Source organism: Montipora foliosa, chromosome 3, assembly GCF_036669935.1.
Source record: "Montipora foliosa isolate CH-2021 chromosome 3, ASM3666993v2, whole genome shotgun sequence".
Lineage (NCBI taxonomy): Eukaryota > Metazoa > Cnidaria > Anthozoa > Scleractinia > Acroporidae > Montipora > Montipora foliosa.
In genome coordinates, this window is record NC_090871.1 from 31,422,667 (window position 1) to 31,436,033 (window position 13,367).

The 13,367-nt window shown below is 40.0% G+C and overlaps 2 protein-coding genes across 2 annotated transcripts; both read right to left on the minus strand.

Annotated features, from left to right (window-relative positions):
* LOC137997277 (synaptotagmin-14-like) lies at nucleotides 1-3,767 on the minus strand. Its single transcript, XM_068843173.1, has 2 exons — nucleotides 2,326-3,767; nucleotides 1-1,736 (listed from the first exon to the last, which is right to left on the minus strand). The coding sequence occupies exon 1, from the start codon at nucleotides 3,572-3,574 to the stop codon at nucleotides 2,327-2,329; it is 1,248 nt and encodes a 415-aa protein (XP_068699274.1). The 5' UTR covers nucleotides 3,575-3,767; the 3' UTR covers nucleotides 1-1,736; nucleotide 2,326.
* A 3,195-nt stretch (nucleotides 3,768-6,962) lies between these two features.
* LOC137994736 (uncharacterized) lies at nucleotides 6,963-10,110 on the minus strand. Its single transcript, XM_068840338.1, has 2 exons — nucleotides 10,029-10,110; nucleotides 6,963-9,471 (listed from the first exon to the last, which is right to left on the minus strand). Exon 2 carries the CDS (start codon nucleotides 9,389-9,391, stop codon nucleotides 8,231-8,233), a length of 1,161 nt encoding a protein of 386 aa, XP_068696439.1. The 5' UTR covers nucleotides 9,392-9,471; nucleotides 10,029-10,110; the 3' UTR covers nucleotides 6,963-8,230.
* Between the last annotated feature and the right edge of the window lie 3,257 nt (nucleotides 10,111-13,367).

Below are 13,367 nucleotides of genomic sequence, written 5' to 3' on the forward strand. Positions count from 1 at the left end.
CCATAATCGTCAATTCAAGGTAGAGAACATGTTGCATATATTCTGTTTTGCGTTATTTCCTTCAAAATTAAAGAGTTTGTGAAAATGTGCTCTCTCTGTCGTCTAAGAGATTAGTAATTCAGTGTCACCATATTGCAAGGCCGTTTATTGACAAATAAAAAGTGACATTGATTATGTGCTAAACGAGCGTGTTAGCTTAAAAAAGTGAGTTTACAGATAACTTCTATTTTTCTAGTTTTTTGTAGCACCTAAATTGAGCTCTGACAACCAGAGAAACAGCGACTCTATTCGCAAAATCTAACCTAAGTAATTGGCGTTATTCGCATATGTAGGATATTATGAATGACGTAAAATCTTCCAATCTTGACATTCATATCAAGCAATTCATATCATATATTTTTTTAAGGAGAGTAACCAGCAGTGATAAAAAGATACTTTATCCCAAATTCATGACCTCTCGTACACACACAGGACCTTATAAATTGTACTAAAATAAAATATTTTTCTGCACTTCAAATCGTACTTGATTATACTTTGTTTTGAAAATGATGGAATCGTTTCTTCTATTATTACCCAGATCTAAAATTAGAAGTCATTTGTTAATCAGGCATGGTATCACAACAAATCTGCGTTGTTGATATCACACACCGCAATCGAGACAAGCCCGTGAAACAGTATGATATACCCCCTCCAATTAAGACAAAAATAACATCTCCTAAGCATGCTCAATCGCTTCTGTTTACTCTTTGCGACTCAAACAAAAGCGTCTTTAAGAATAGGTGGTTTGCAACAAATCTCTAGAGACACAGATAACAGTACTGCAATGTACAATTTCTGGTGGACGAAAAAAAGAAGCTAATGAGAGATCTTTTGTTTTCGTCCACCAACATGGCGGCGATGACGTAACGTGAAAACCACCTATACAGATCATAAGACTCAAAAAGTTATTTTTAACCCACGCCGGAGGCTATATACGGTGAATGGCTGCCGTATTTTCACTGAATTGTAATTTGTGCAGTAAGTCTTATAAACAGCTACCAAAAGGGCCTGTTTCATAACACATTAATTTAAAAGAGTTTCAAGCTCATTTAGGTAAAGAATACATTCAATTATGTTCCACCAAGGAGCTCATGACTTTGAAGCGTTTTTGAGTTTAAAAATTTCCTTATTTGGCTGTAACATAGCTCGTACATTTTCCCGCGTGTGCAGCATCGATCTTAAATATTCTTGTACTTTGGCCATTTCAACTTAAACAAAAACATAAAACAAACAGCAGCTACAAATCATAATTATGCTTATCATTATTTAAAGAAAACGACAACACTTTTGAATTTACAAGACACGTTTCGACAGAAACTTCTGTCATCTTCAGTTGATTAATGTACAAAGCGTTAATTTGAATTTATAAGTAGGAAAAAGTGCTAATTTTGCCAGTAACAACGGAATGTACATAAAACGTCGTTTTCTTTAAATTTCTGACTTGCCTGCTGATATCAAGATCCTTTGGAAACGCTTATCATTATGTTTGTAGCCGCTGTTTGTTTTATGTTTTTGATTAAGGTTCGATCTTATTCTTGTCCATTTTTGGGCATAAACTGATTACTGTCCTAAAATCCCAAGCTTTGTTCCAAGGAAAAGAGTTGCAAGCTACACGCTTCAATATCATGTCCTCCTGGTTCCATAAAATCCAAATTTCTGACTCAATGTCTTGCTTGATTGACCTCCAAGCTAAAAATCTAAAAATGAAAAGCAAATTACATAAATTTTAATGATGACCAATAAGATTCCTTAACGATGAGCGTTTTGAAATTATTTTCCTATCCAACTTCAAAGTAAAAGTCTGTACTGGCTGTGCCACTGTTTACCAAAATTATAAGTATACTGTCTCGTTTAGGTTTTGAGTAAATATAGCCTATGCAACAGGTTATTTGGCCAGTTTTGCCGGTATACTCAAGGTTAGACTGGATCTCTTGTAGCATGAAATGGATTATTTGCACGGTGAAAACTGAGATTCCCCAGCATTACCCTCCACTTCATACTCCACGAAACTGGCCTAATTATTATTTGAATCATCCTGGTTTTAATACAAAGACATGAAAAAGGTTTTCTTTGATTTATTAACTCTTTTATTGTCGGTTTACTGTTAACATTGTTTGTTTTAGTGTTTTCCTCAATGCAGCTGTGAGTCTTTGAATTGACTGGGATGAACCACACAGTTCAATAGATTCCCAGTTTCTTCTTTTGCGATTTTAGAGTTAAGAGATAATTGTTTCAGATTTATGTTTTCTTAAAAGTTTAAAAAGAGCTAAGGGATTAAAAACTCACCTTATTTAAAGAAGGGATGCCATTGGGTTACGACTCGCTCGTTTCCCTTTACAACATCATTCCAATGATTCTGCTGTTGGTAACCGCTGGACTGCTTGCCAAAACACACTTCGCCGATGTTTTCTCTCTTGGCTCGTCTTTCGCCCACACGATACAACGTGAATATAACACTTACAATCGCCAGCTTCTCGTACGTTACACGGAACATGAACATTTCATTGAATTCAGCGTCGATAACGTGTCGCTTCAGCGTGGTTCGACAAACTCGCAGTACGGCGTTGTTTTCGCCGATCAGCTTAAGCTCAACAGCCACGTCCTGCGGCTTGGAGTTGTTAAGAAGCCCGAGATTACGGGTCTTGATGACTTCGGCGATTAGCTTCCTGGTGAGCGCGCGGTACTCCAAAGACAGCAACAGTTCGGGTTTGCTGTCTTCGGCCGGCGTTTGCCCGCTTTCACCCGTGATACTGCCAATGTAGCGGGAATCTATGGCATAGGTCTCAGGAATGTTCAAATCCAATGCTATACTCACTGCTTGCGGGCCCAACTTCACCTCACCGAGATTAACAACTCCCTGACCAATCATGTGCTTTGACATCGCGCGATGATCGTACAGCCGGAAACGAAGAGACATCTGCTTAATTCGATCCTTTGGTGTCAAAACCATTTTAAACGGGTCTTTAAACTTCTTAGGGCGAACGCGAAAACTATGCTGTCTGACAGGCAACAACATGCAGCTCACTTCCAAATCATCCATCTTCCAATTTTGAAAACGAGGAAACTCCAAGCCCATGATGGTCAGTGTCATCTTCGATGGCTCGGGATCGTAAGTGAATTGAATGTTGAGTCGTCCGCCCGTTCCCACTTCCCGCGGGCGCACTGTCCCGTTATCTTGCACGATTTGAATGCTGCTTGGCGGGTCATAACTTGTCGGATCTTCTTCGCTCCCGACACTGGAAGGAACAACAGACAAAGTGCTCGCTTCGTCGTAGCTCGGTTTGTATTCATCGCTGGGAGAGACAACTGGTTCTGCTGGATCAGGATTGTATTCTAAGTCCGTATCACTTGCTTTGAAGCCAGTTTTTTCGTTTTCTAAAGCATCGGTTCCCTCTTCCACAGGTGGGGCGTCGTTTTTATCGTATGCACCGCTTCTTCTTTGAGTAGTTGGTCTCGAGCGTCCGTTGAAGCAACAACGGAGCAGCGAAAAAACGGAAACAGATTTTTTGGTGCTTGTCTCGTCCTTGTTTGACATGTCGCTGGTCGTTCTTTCACTAAAGCGTAGAATCTAGTTGTGCAGTTTCAAAGAATGTTTGTCACAGCCTCCTGCTGATTGGGAAGTTCGATCGATCACGCGGTGATAGAAGAACAGAAATTGAGTGGGCAAGAAGAAAGTAACAACGACGTATCGTTAGGAAATCAACTGAACGCGTTCTTGTTCGCTTGATAGACTTTATCAGCTCAAAATTTGACTTGGTAATTTCGTTTACATCTCTTTATTTCGTAATCTGGCTTTCATAGGCGCTTTCCGCTTTTGTTTAAAAGTTATGCTAAAAACAACTACACTCATCCTTGCGGAACGCGTCTCACTTCGATGGATCTTTTGTTTGGTTTCACAGGAATCTGATCTCTTCGTTTCCTTGAGCAACACCAAAATGGACAAACTACAAAACTGGACCTCTTGACATGTTTAGCTCTCAAAATTGTAATATATATCGACCAAAGGGCGGGCGGATTAAGCTATTCCTGTCATGTGTTTGAATTACCCAAACGTCAAGCGTGACAAAAAAAATCAATGAATAAATGACAAGTTATCGCATTCGACAAATTGAAGTAGCCTGCGTAGCAAGCGCTGAAAGTGGAAGGAATTGGGAGGGCGCTGAAAACGGCCAGCCTCCTCCCTTTTCAGCGCCCTCTCTATTCTTTCCCCTTTCAGCGCTTGCTACGCAGAATAACAAAGAAGAACTCAGCACTGAAAACTAATTTTCCCATTTTGATCGTCCTTTACGCCTAGTGTCCCTGGGAACGATAATACCGCCTTATTGAGATTTACCAGGGGGAGTTGAAACTAGTGGATACCGATGAGCGTAATCCCTGGTTGTTTTCGCGTTCGAAAGTTGGAAATGGTCGAGTCTGAATGATATTTGTTATTTGGATTGATAAATAATATTAGGTTTAATGAAGCCACTTTCTTGGCATAATCGAAAATGCCTTATTTTCTCTTGTACAAAGGAAATTTTGTATTCTTTGTGTTATCAATCAATCATTGCGAAGAGTCCATTTCCCAAGTGTAAGAATCTGATATCAGGTGTCAGGATGGTGTCTATTTTTAAACCACGTTTTGGCGGGAAATAAACAATAGACCAAATCGGCTAATTCGATGTTGTACCCATTTCAAATCTCTCGGGGTTAAGATTCTTCGTGTGTTGTATTTGGATTACAATGTAGCATTCACCTTCAAATGATATGAAAATACCTGGAAGAAAACGTTTTATGCCTAAAGTGTTTGAACTGGGTACAACATTGAGTTACCGATTTGGAATATTGTTTAGTTCCCGCAAAACTTGGCTTAAAAATGAGTCACTTTCTGACGCTGATGGGACCAGGCCAATTTGGGTAAATCTTACTTTTGGGTGATGGATTCTAGTCCTTTACCCGCTCCTTTAGACATCGTTTTTTGTAGCGTTTTAGTCCTTATTTCCGTGGGATGCCTGAAACGCAGGCACCCCACGGTTAAAACCAGTCGAATATATTTTTTGGTTATGAGAAGGAAATGATAGAAATGATTGTAATAGTTGGTCGACATACCTTAGACCACAATCAGATAAGTACACACCTAAGTAAACCTACATATCACTGTGTAAAATAGTTAGAACCTGATTCGTATTATTTCAAAAAACGAATGCGAGCCTTCATTGGATTTCTAAACGCACGAAAACATTTAAACCACTCCGCCACGCAAGAAAACACTTGAAACCACGAGGCCGCAGGTCGAGTGGTTTAAATGTTTTCGTGTGTTTGGAAATCCAGTGACGCAGGACGAACGAGTTTTTTAGGGGGCGTTTAGGGGGCGTTCGGATCTTCGCATTTCCAATCGAACACAACTCTGAAAACGGATTTCGCCGCGGATTTCACTAATTGAAATCCTTCCTGACATGGATTTCCAATTTGGGAGATCTGCGACAAAATCCGTTTTCAGATTTTGCATTTGATTGGAAATCTGAAGATCCAGATTTTAAGATCTAAATCCGGATTTCCCATGCAATCGAACGCACCCCTAGTGAATCAACAAGTAGTGTTTCAGTGGGTGTCAAACTCGTCCCCGAAACCAGAATGGGGCGATGCAACTGGCTTATTAACTAAACTTATGAATTGTCAGTGAATTTGAGAAAGTTGATTAAAGCATGTTGTGAACGACACGTCATACAATTTCACTGCGTATATAGTAGAGTGAACTATACGGAGCATAGTTCGATCCCAAGACACAGCAGTTTCATCTCTGACCAAGGCTACCTCAAGTGCATTCACACTACTGAAATATTTGGGTATCGACTAATAGACCATATTCGTATTCTCAGCATTTGACTGGAACTAGATTGCAAGGGAGACTAATGCGGGGGAATATATTGAAAAGTTTTTTGCATTTGAAGAGATTTCCCCGCATTAGCCTCCATTTCAAGCTAGTTCCAGTCCAATACTGAGAATACGAATATGGTCCATTGAAAACTAGTGTGCTATTGATTACTATTACATACAATGTACTTCGCCACGAGCCCATCAAGTGGAGCCTCTCTTTCATATTGGGCCTCGGAGTCAACATTTCTCGAGTAGAGTTATTAATAGAACGCCTCTCGTGGGGGTTCTAGAGGTCAAAAGGCCAATCAAAACAGAGCAATGACAGTGCTATTGTTTTACGTTCTATAACCCAACAAACGCGCATCACGCTGGAAATCTTTTTGCGCTTTTCCCCGTAAAAATATGACAATTTTCGCAGAGAAAAGCCGTTCTAAAAAATGGGTATACTTGAGAAAAGGTTTACCCAAGGAATAACTGTAGATAGATGCTCCACTTGATGGGCTACTGACTTCGCCGAAGTCACGGCGTTTACATAGACAAAGCTACTTTTGGACGGCTCCATAATTACATTTTCCATGAATGGTTATTCCGAGGCCTCAAGGGTAACTGTAAATATGCAAGGCTTATGATTGGATTACAAAACTCCCAGGGAAATCTCAATTGGCACTGAGAAAAATTGATGTTATAACAGCTCGGTCTATGAAAACGCCGTGGCATATACATATACAAGTTACATAATCCTGGCCATCTGCGCATGTTGTAGTGAAACCTTTCGTACACAGTTAAAGGAGCTCATTAATAATTCATGCCTAACGCCTATGAAAACAACCATAAAACGCGACGTGCATGAGTTCTAAGCCCGATAAAGCACTCCTCATTAGAATTCTCTTATATAAAGAATAGTAATGAGACCTGGCTTGTGTTTTCCTGTATGCCAATATCTTCCCCTTACATTTTGAACCTTTGTTCGCAGTCCCGTGTTTGCTATAGCTGCATGGCCAGTCGAAGAACTCGACTGATGAAATATGACGACCCAGTTTTTTTCGCTTAATGTTGTTCTATTCGTTCTCTTCTTTATGTTATAAAACTGTTAACGAGTGGAAGGGATGTTTGTATCCAATAATCGAGCTCATTGCACCCAATAGATCATTTCGTTCTAATGTCTTTTTAAATCTAGTCCACGAGGTCCCACGAGTCATTAGGCAAACAGGAAATTCTTGTTCCAAAATTTGTCGGAAGATAGCATATTAATCAGAACTCAGTCACGCTGACACAAATTTATGTTTTAAATTTGTGACTTATCTGTTGCAATGGTGTTTGAATTGTAACTTTTAAACTTTGTAAGCTACATTCATAATCATTCCAGACAAGAGCTCAAACTATATGTCTCCCACCATTAACCTACGGACGGAAGCAAACATTGCCTTGCTCAAGAAATCATAAAACAAGGAAAGGATCACGATGCATAGAAATTCTTCTTCGGCTCTCTTCCATAACAATCCTATCAGTCACTACATGAACAACTCGGATCCCACCAAAGTAACCCAGTAATTCATATAAACCAAACCAACACTTCTTGTCCCAAATTAAAAGTCAAATGTTTGCATATCTAGAAAAAACTAATATTGCTGACAAATGATTCTCGTATTGCCGACAACTTATTTCACTGTAAGCGGGCTAAGCAATAAGTTTACTAATTGCACCATCGGTCCAATATTGTTAAATGTGTTTAGTGGCCGAAATGCTCTATTTGGAAGGAAAACTGCATTACAACAAAAAAGGGTCAAAAGTCAGCTGGACTTTTTAGTTGACCACGTTTTTTCGAGTCATGTCGAATGACAAAGTTAAGGCGTTCATACGTAAACCAAGGCTTTATAAACGATTCCTGCTCATCTTCACAGAATTTCTTCTCCGCAATAAGTAGTTATAAGTGCCTTACAGTCATTTGTTCTCATTAGTTAATAATTTCATGTTCAGTGCCAGCTTATTATTTCCTGAGGCTGGCACTGAGTATGAAATATCAATGTGTACTGGCCCGTTCGAGCCTTGGTAATAATTCAGTGACTAGACAAGTTTGCTACCTAGTTCTATGACGTAAAACATTACTAAAATAACATATATTTAGCAAAAAACAACAAATAAAAAAACCCATACACACGCACAAGAGTGTAGCGGAGAATCACAGGAGAGGGGAAAGAGGCCAAGAAGGATTAGGGATCCCCTTTTTTGGTCGAAAGCCATCGGGTCCCCTAAAGCATGTTTTTGGCATACTTGGCAAATGCCCTCCCCCCCCTTCCTCCCCACTATACATTCAATTCACCCATTCCTCTATTTTTTACAAGCGTAAATTGCTGGAAGGGCGTGAAAGAGGGTTTGAAATTACCATCTCATTTGTTGCTGTTCTCGGTCGGGGTATTTCATTTTCCAGGTCGGTTTCATTTTTGCCAGTTTTACAACAGCGGCGAAAACAACCAAAAATGCTCTTTTTTCGTGATTTGAGAGGAGAAACAGCGTACAGAACAGTGCATGCTAAACTGAACTCCGTTAAACGAAACAGTGTTTCATGAACGAACCAAGGCCACGGTGCTAAGGGCTTGTTTTTTCCTGGTACAAAAGTGAATTCTATGACTTGAACCAAATCATATATTTTTAAGGCAAAAAGTGCTATGCAGAAGAATATTGTTAATGCTGTGATAAGGAAGACTTTGCGCACGGCCTTGGAGCTGAAGGACGCTCGACGCACGTGGTAAGAGACGCACGAAGGTGCCTGTATCGTGTTCGTTGAACCCATACTGTCGATGACGACCGAATGTCCCTTACTTTCACGCACAATTTTGCATCCGCTCTTGGTGATTCGAATGCCTGTGAACAGAGTCATAAAGAGAAGATACGCTGTACAAACCATGAACAGGGCCGAAGTATTTTCCACTAATGCTGTTATCACGTCTGCTATGATAACCACACTGAAGTGTCCCACGATTAGCAGGACCAAGAAGCGTACCTTACGGAGCTTCGAATGTGACAAGGGCGTGGTCTTAATGCTGACAGTAAACGTAATCTGAATTAAAGCAAACGCCGCCATGAAGCAAGGGAACCCGAGACCAAAAATGATCCGATGGACATAAAGTGGGATCACTATGTCTGCATTGGTAACATTCGTCGTTACCTCGTAAGGGAAAAGCACGAGTGCTAAGGCACGTGTGATCCCGAGAACAATAATCAACGAGTGAACAGCGTAAGCGACATTGCGGGACACTTTTTCCCGCAGCCGTGTCTTTCTGGAAGTCGTTACGAGACGTACAGTTGAGTAGAAAGCCAACCCTAAAAACAACACTACAAAAGAGATCCAGTGAAATTCCCAGCCCCAACTGAAGATGACCTCAGCTTCTATCCAGTCAGGAAGTGGCTCGGAGTTGAGATGTTCCCTGTTTTCTGGTTTATAGGGCGGGCTCTTCTCGCTAGTATTCCCTGTTGTATTATCCATTGTTCCTGCCATTTGTTTCGTAGAGTATGCACGGGCCGTCAGTTCAGCTCGTGCATTTTAGTCATTAATGTCTCTCTACAAACCGGAAATTCCTGTCAGAAAGAACAATATATAAAAAAGGAAGGTTAAGCGATCTATGGCTTAGAACAACAAACTGGTTTTCATTTCAAACACAAACGAGCTCAGTTCTCTTTGTGTAACACAAAAGCAAACATATCATTAATTTTGCAACAAAGGCTATCGTGTTCTGCTACCGTCGGGCAGAGTAGTCAGTGAAACAAATTGAAATTGCGAAATACGACAGTATGTGAAGACCTGTGATTTATATTTTTTTGTAAATCCGAAAACTTGTTGAAACTCGATGTCCATTTGTTTAATCTGATGATGACATGGAACCAGAATAACTTAAAAACTATCAATTAAGTCCTTTGAAATCGCTTTGCTTTCTTATTTGCGCAACTAAATGTCATATAATCAACATATAGTCTATTCAAATACGTTTCGAATTCGCAAATGCACAAGTTGAAAAATGTATAATCCAAAAGCTTCTATCCCTGAGATAAAGTGAACAGTCCTTAGCTACCAAAGCTAACCATACTTGCAAGAAATTTCAAAATATAAAATAAAGTAAAAGACTACGATATCGTACCTCGAGATACTGAGAAAATCCAGAGAAAAGAGATTGTACGTCCAGCTGTTTAGTCAGGTCATTGCTTCCGATGTCGGCTAAGGCCTGCTTTTATCGTAAATGTCACGTAATTACGCCTCCAAATTGAAGTGCTTACAAGTATTAAGTTGCGTCAATTGTTGAAATATTGAAGCGTATCAACAGCATTAACAGATGATATGTTCCTCTTGGTCATCCACAATTTTCCCAGGAATAATATCTTAAGTTTTACAAGTATTGGCCGTAATCGGCTTTAAAACGTTTAACAAAATTATCATGCGAACACAAAGGGTTAATAATTTGAAAATCTCAGTTTTTGAGGAGAAATGAAACTCTCATCAGATGCATACTACATTTGATCGAAGACCACCAGTTTCAGAAGTCAGCTCGTCATTAATTTCAACTTATGTCAGAGATTATCTAGATTATTAGGTAGTGAGGTATTTCCCTTCAAAAAGTGGGGCTTGAACTGAACTGTTGTCAATGAAGGAATTATCACTTTTTAGTTCAAATATAGGGGGGCGTATACAAGTTATCTCCTGGTCATTTCATAGGTGAGCTTTTCACCCAACTGCGAGTTGTCAGATATCAAATATTAAAGATATAGTCCGGCGATATACAAAAGATTTGACAACAGTTTGAAACTCAGATTATCTGTTCTGAGGTCCAGTTGGTCATTGTTCAAAAACGCGTTGAGCTTAGACGTTATCTGCCTTGTAAGAAGAAATATATCATAGCAACTAATCCTCTTTTAAAGGCAACTTTTCCTTTATAGTAAAACTTGATGGCCCCAATGCAGCATGACCAGAAATGCTGTTTTAACTGCTATTTAAAAATAGCTGTGATTCAAGATAGAGAAAAGGATTGCGGTATACCAATTAGTAAAGTGGATGCAATTCCTGTGCAGAACAGTCATGCGAAAAAAGTTGTTATATCGGAACTGTCTTAGTGTTGTCAAAACAAACATTATTTGCGAACCCTTAAATATATTGCTTCCAGAGCAGCGAGGTAACATTAGCAAGAGCCAGTCTGCTTCGAAGAGTGATGGTTAAAAGACAAAAGTTCCCAGCTTTAAAGATACATTTCAATAGTTTGGACGCACCAATCTCAAAAAAAAAATGTTGCGGAACAAGCTTTTCTCTTCTTTTGCTCACGCCTGTCTTGGGAGAAGCATTTTTTTCGCGAAAAGGGAGGACTCGTTTCGGTTGAATTCTGATACATCTGCAACAGAAATATATTTTTTAAATGATTAACCAGGCTGCTGTTCTTCGCATCGCTCAACGCAAGTTCTTTTGTTTAATTACGTTCTCGTTGACTCGCCGTGTCGTTGTCGCATATCAGTGGACGAGAGCGTTCACAAGTTACGAACAGTAACTGGTTCAGATCTTGACTTGTGTGTGTGGAAGGGGGGTCTGGGACTGGTCGAAGAATCGCAAATATACGGCGAAACACAAGCAACTTGGCAGCTTCAGTAGCATTTTGTTAGGACAAATAACATCAATTAACAATTAATGCATGATGCTCACGGTACTCATGCTTGCGTCGTGGCTAGTACAAACCACTCCATACACTTTTCCCGCTATTCATTGTCTTAACCGAAACTGTTAAACCTGGTTTTTACTACCAACATAAGCATTATCAACAGGCAGTTATTTTCTTGCGTTTATATTTGCGATGCTCCTGTGCACCAGTGAGTAAACGAGCTTCCAAGTAAGACCATCGCTCAAACGAGACCGCTTTCAAGTTTTGGATTAGAGCCTTCGCAGCTACAGTTCCGTTTTTTTCGTAAATCCAGTTAAACTTCATATTTTTGGCCAATAGCAAATCATATTTTGTCTTTTTCTCTCTTAAATTCCTACAAATGAAAAAACTTGTAGTAAATTCTCTTAATTGTCGTGAGTCAATTTTCAGATAACACCGCGCCCTGATGACTCAGTTGGTTGAGCATCGGGCAGCTATGCGGGAGGTTGTGAGTTCGACTCCGGCCGGACCAACACTCAGGGTCTTAAAATAACTGAGGAGAAAGTGTTGCCTTTGTAATTACATCTGCACGTAGTCCGCGGTGTTGTGGTCTGACTTTATCTGGACGGGGGCATCTTTCACTTCCTAAAATGAATTGTAAACTGCGTAATAAGCAGTCTGGCTAAAGTCTCCCATAAAGCATTGTAAATTAGTCCTGAAAAGCCCCGAGAGGAGAGACTAATAGCATCACTTCACTTCACTAACATCAGTATACTACATGAAATTGATCGGAATGTAAGGCAGTTTCTAGGAAGTATAAATCAAAGAGATTCTTAGTTTATTACAGCGGACATCTTGTAAATTGTTCCCAGGGCGAAAAGCCTTCGGATTAAGGTCGTTTAATCAACAAGACAATATTTACTTAAAAGAGTTGGTTAAGTTCACCAACATGATGACCGTCAGACTTGACGCATAGATCCACGCCTTTCAATAGCTCGGTTTTCGCACAATTTTATTTGCGTGTACATCAGATGTCTCTCCTTCGCAGGGTCCAGGGACCGAGCGAAAAGGTCGATGTTCAACTGATCGAAACTTATGGGTATCACTGACACTCAAGAATATTACAATCGGTTCTGTGAGGGTTTATTATGGGGGCTGCACACTGTTTTAGTTCCGCGATAATTTATAGACCACAAACCGCCGGTTTCAATAAAAATAAACTAGGCTTTATAGCATGTTATAACATAGCTCGCGCGCTTGTCCTACTTAAATCGCTATATGCGCACGGCCGTGTGTATATAACATGACGTGTGCATTTTCAATTTAGATCCAAAGTTTTCGTCGAGTTTTGCGAGCTCCCTTATTAAAGTTTCGGACAGGTGAATGAAGTAAATGGAAGAACGCAGAGAGGGGCAGCCAAATTTTTCTCCCGACGTTGACTTTTTAGCAAGCAGGGAAGCCAACCAGAGCAACAAAAATGAAGCACAACAGGCCCGAGTTCCACACAAAAATGCACATCATTTTAGTTGAAAGCTAAATAAACCACGAGTTAGAAATTTCTCATTGTTTTCAGCATAGTTAATATCGTTATCAACAAAACAATCGACAATAAAGTTGACAGTTACTTGTGAAAATACATTGTTCGTGGTTAGTCTCAAGCTCGTTTCATCCCGACCAAGGAACTCATCAGAGACCTTTCTGCTTGGCAAACTCGTTGGGCATCACGCCCAAAGTCCCGTTCGCTAACAAAATTATGACAGATATCTCGCCTTATATCGCATAAGGATTCCAGACCGCGCAAACTCACGAGTGAAAAATTGACAATAAAGTTGACAGTTACTTGTGAAAATACTCGTGAAT

Coding starts and splice junctions, on each gene's coding strand:
- LOC137997277 (XM_068843173.1), bottom strand. CDS start 3,574: ATGTCAAACAAGGACGAGACAAGCACCAAAAAATCTGTTTCCGTTTTT.
- LOC137994736 (XM_068840338.1), bottom strand. CDS start 9,391: ATGGCAGGAACAATGGATAATACAACAGGGAATACTAGCGAGAAGAGC.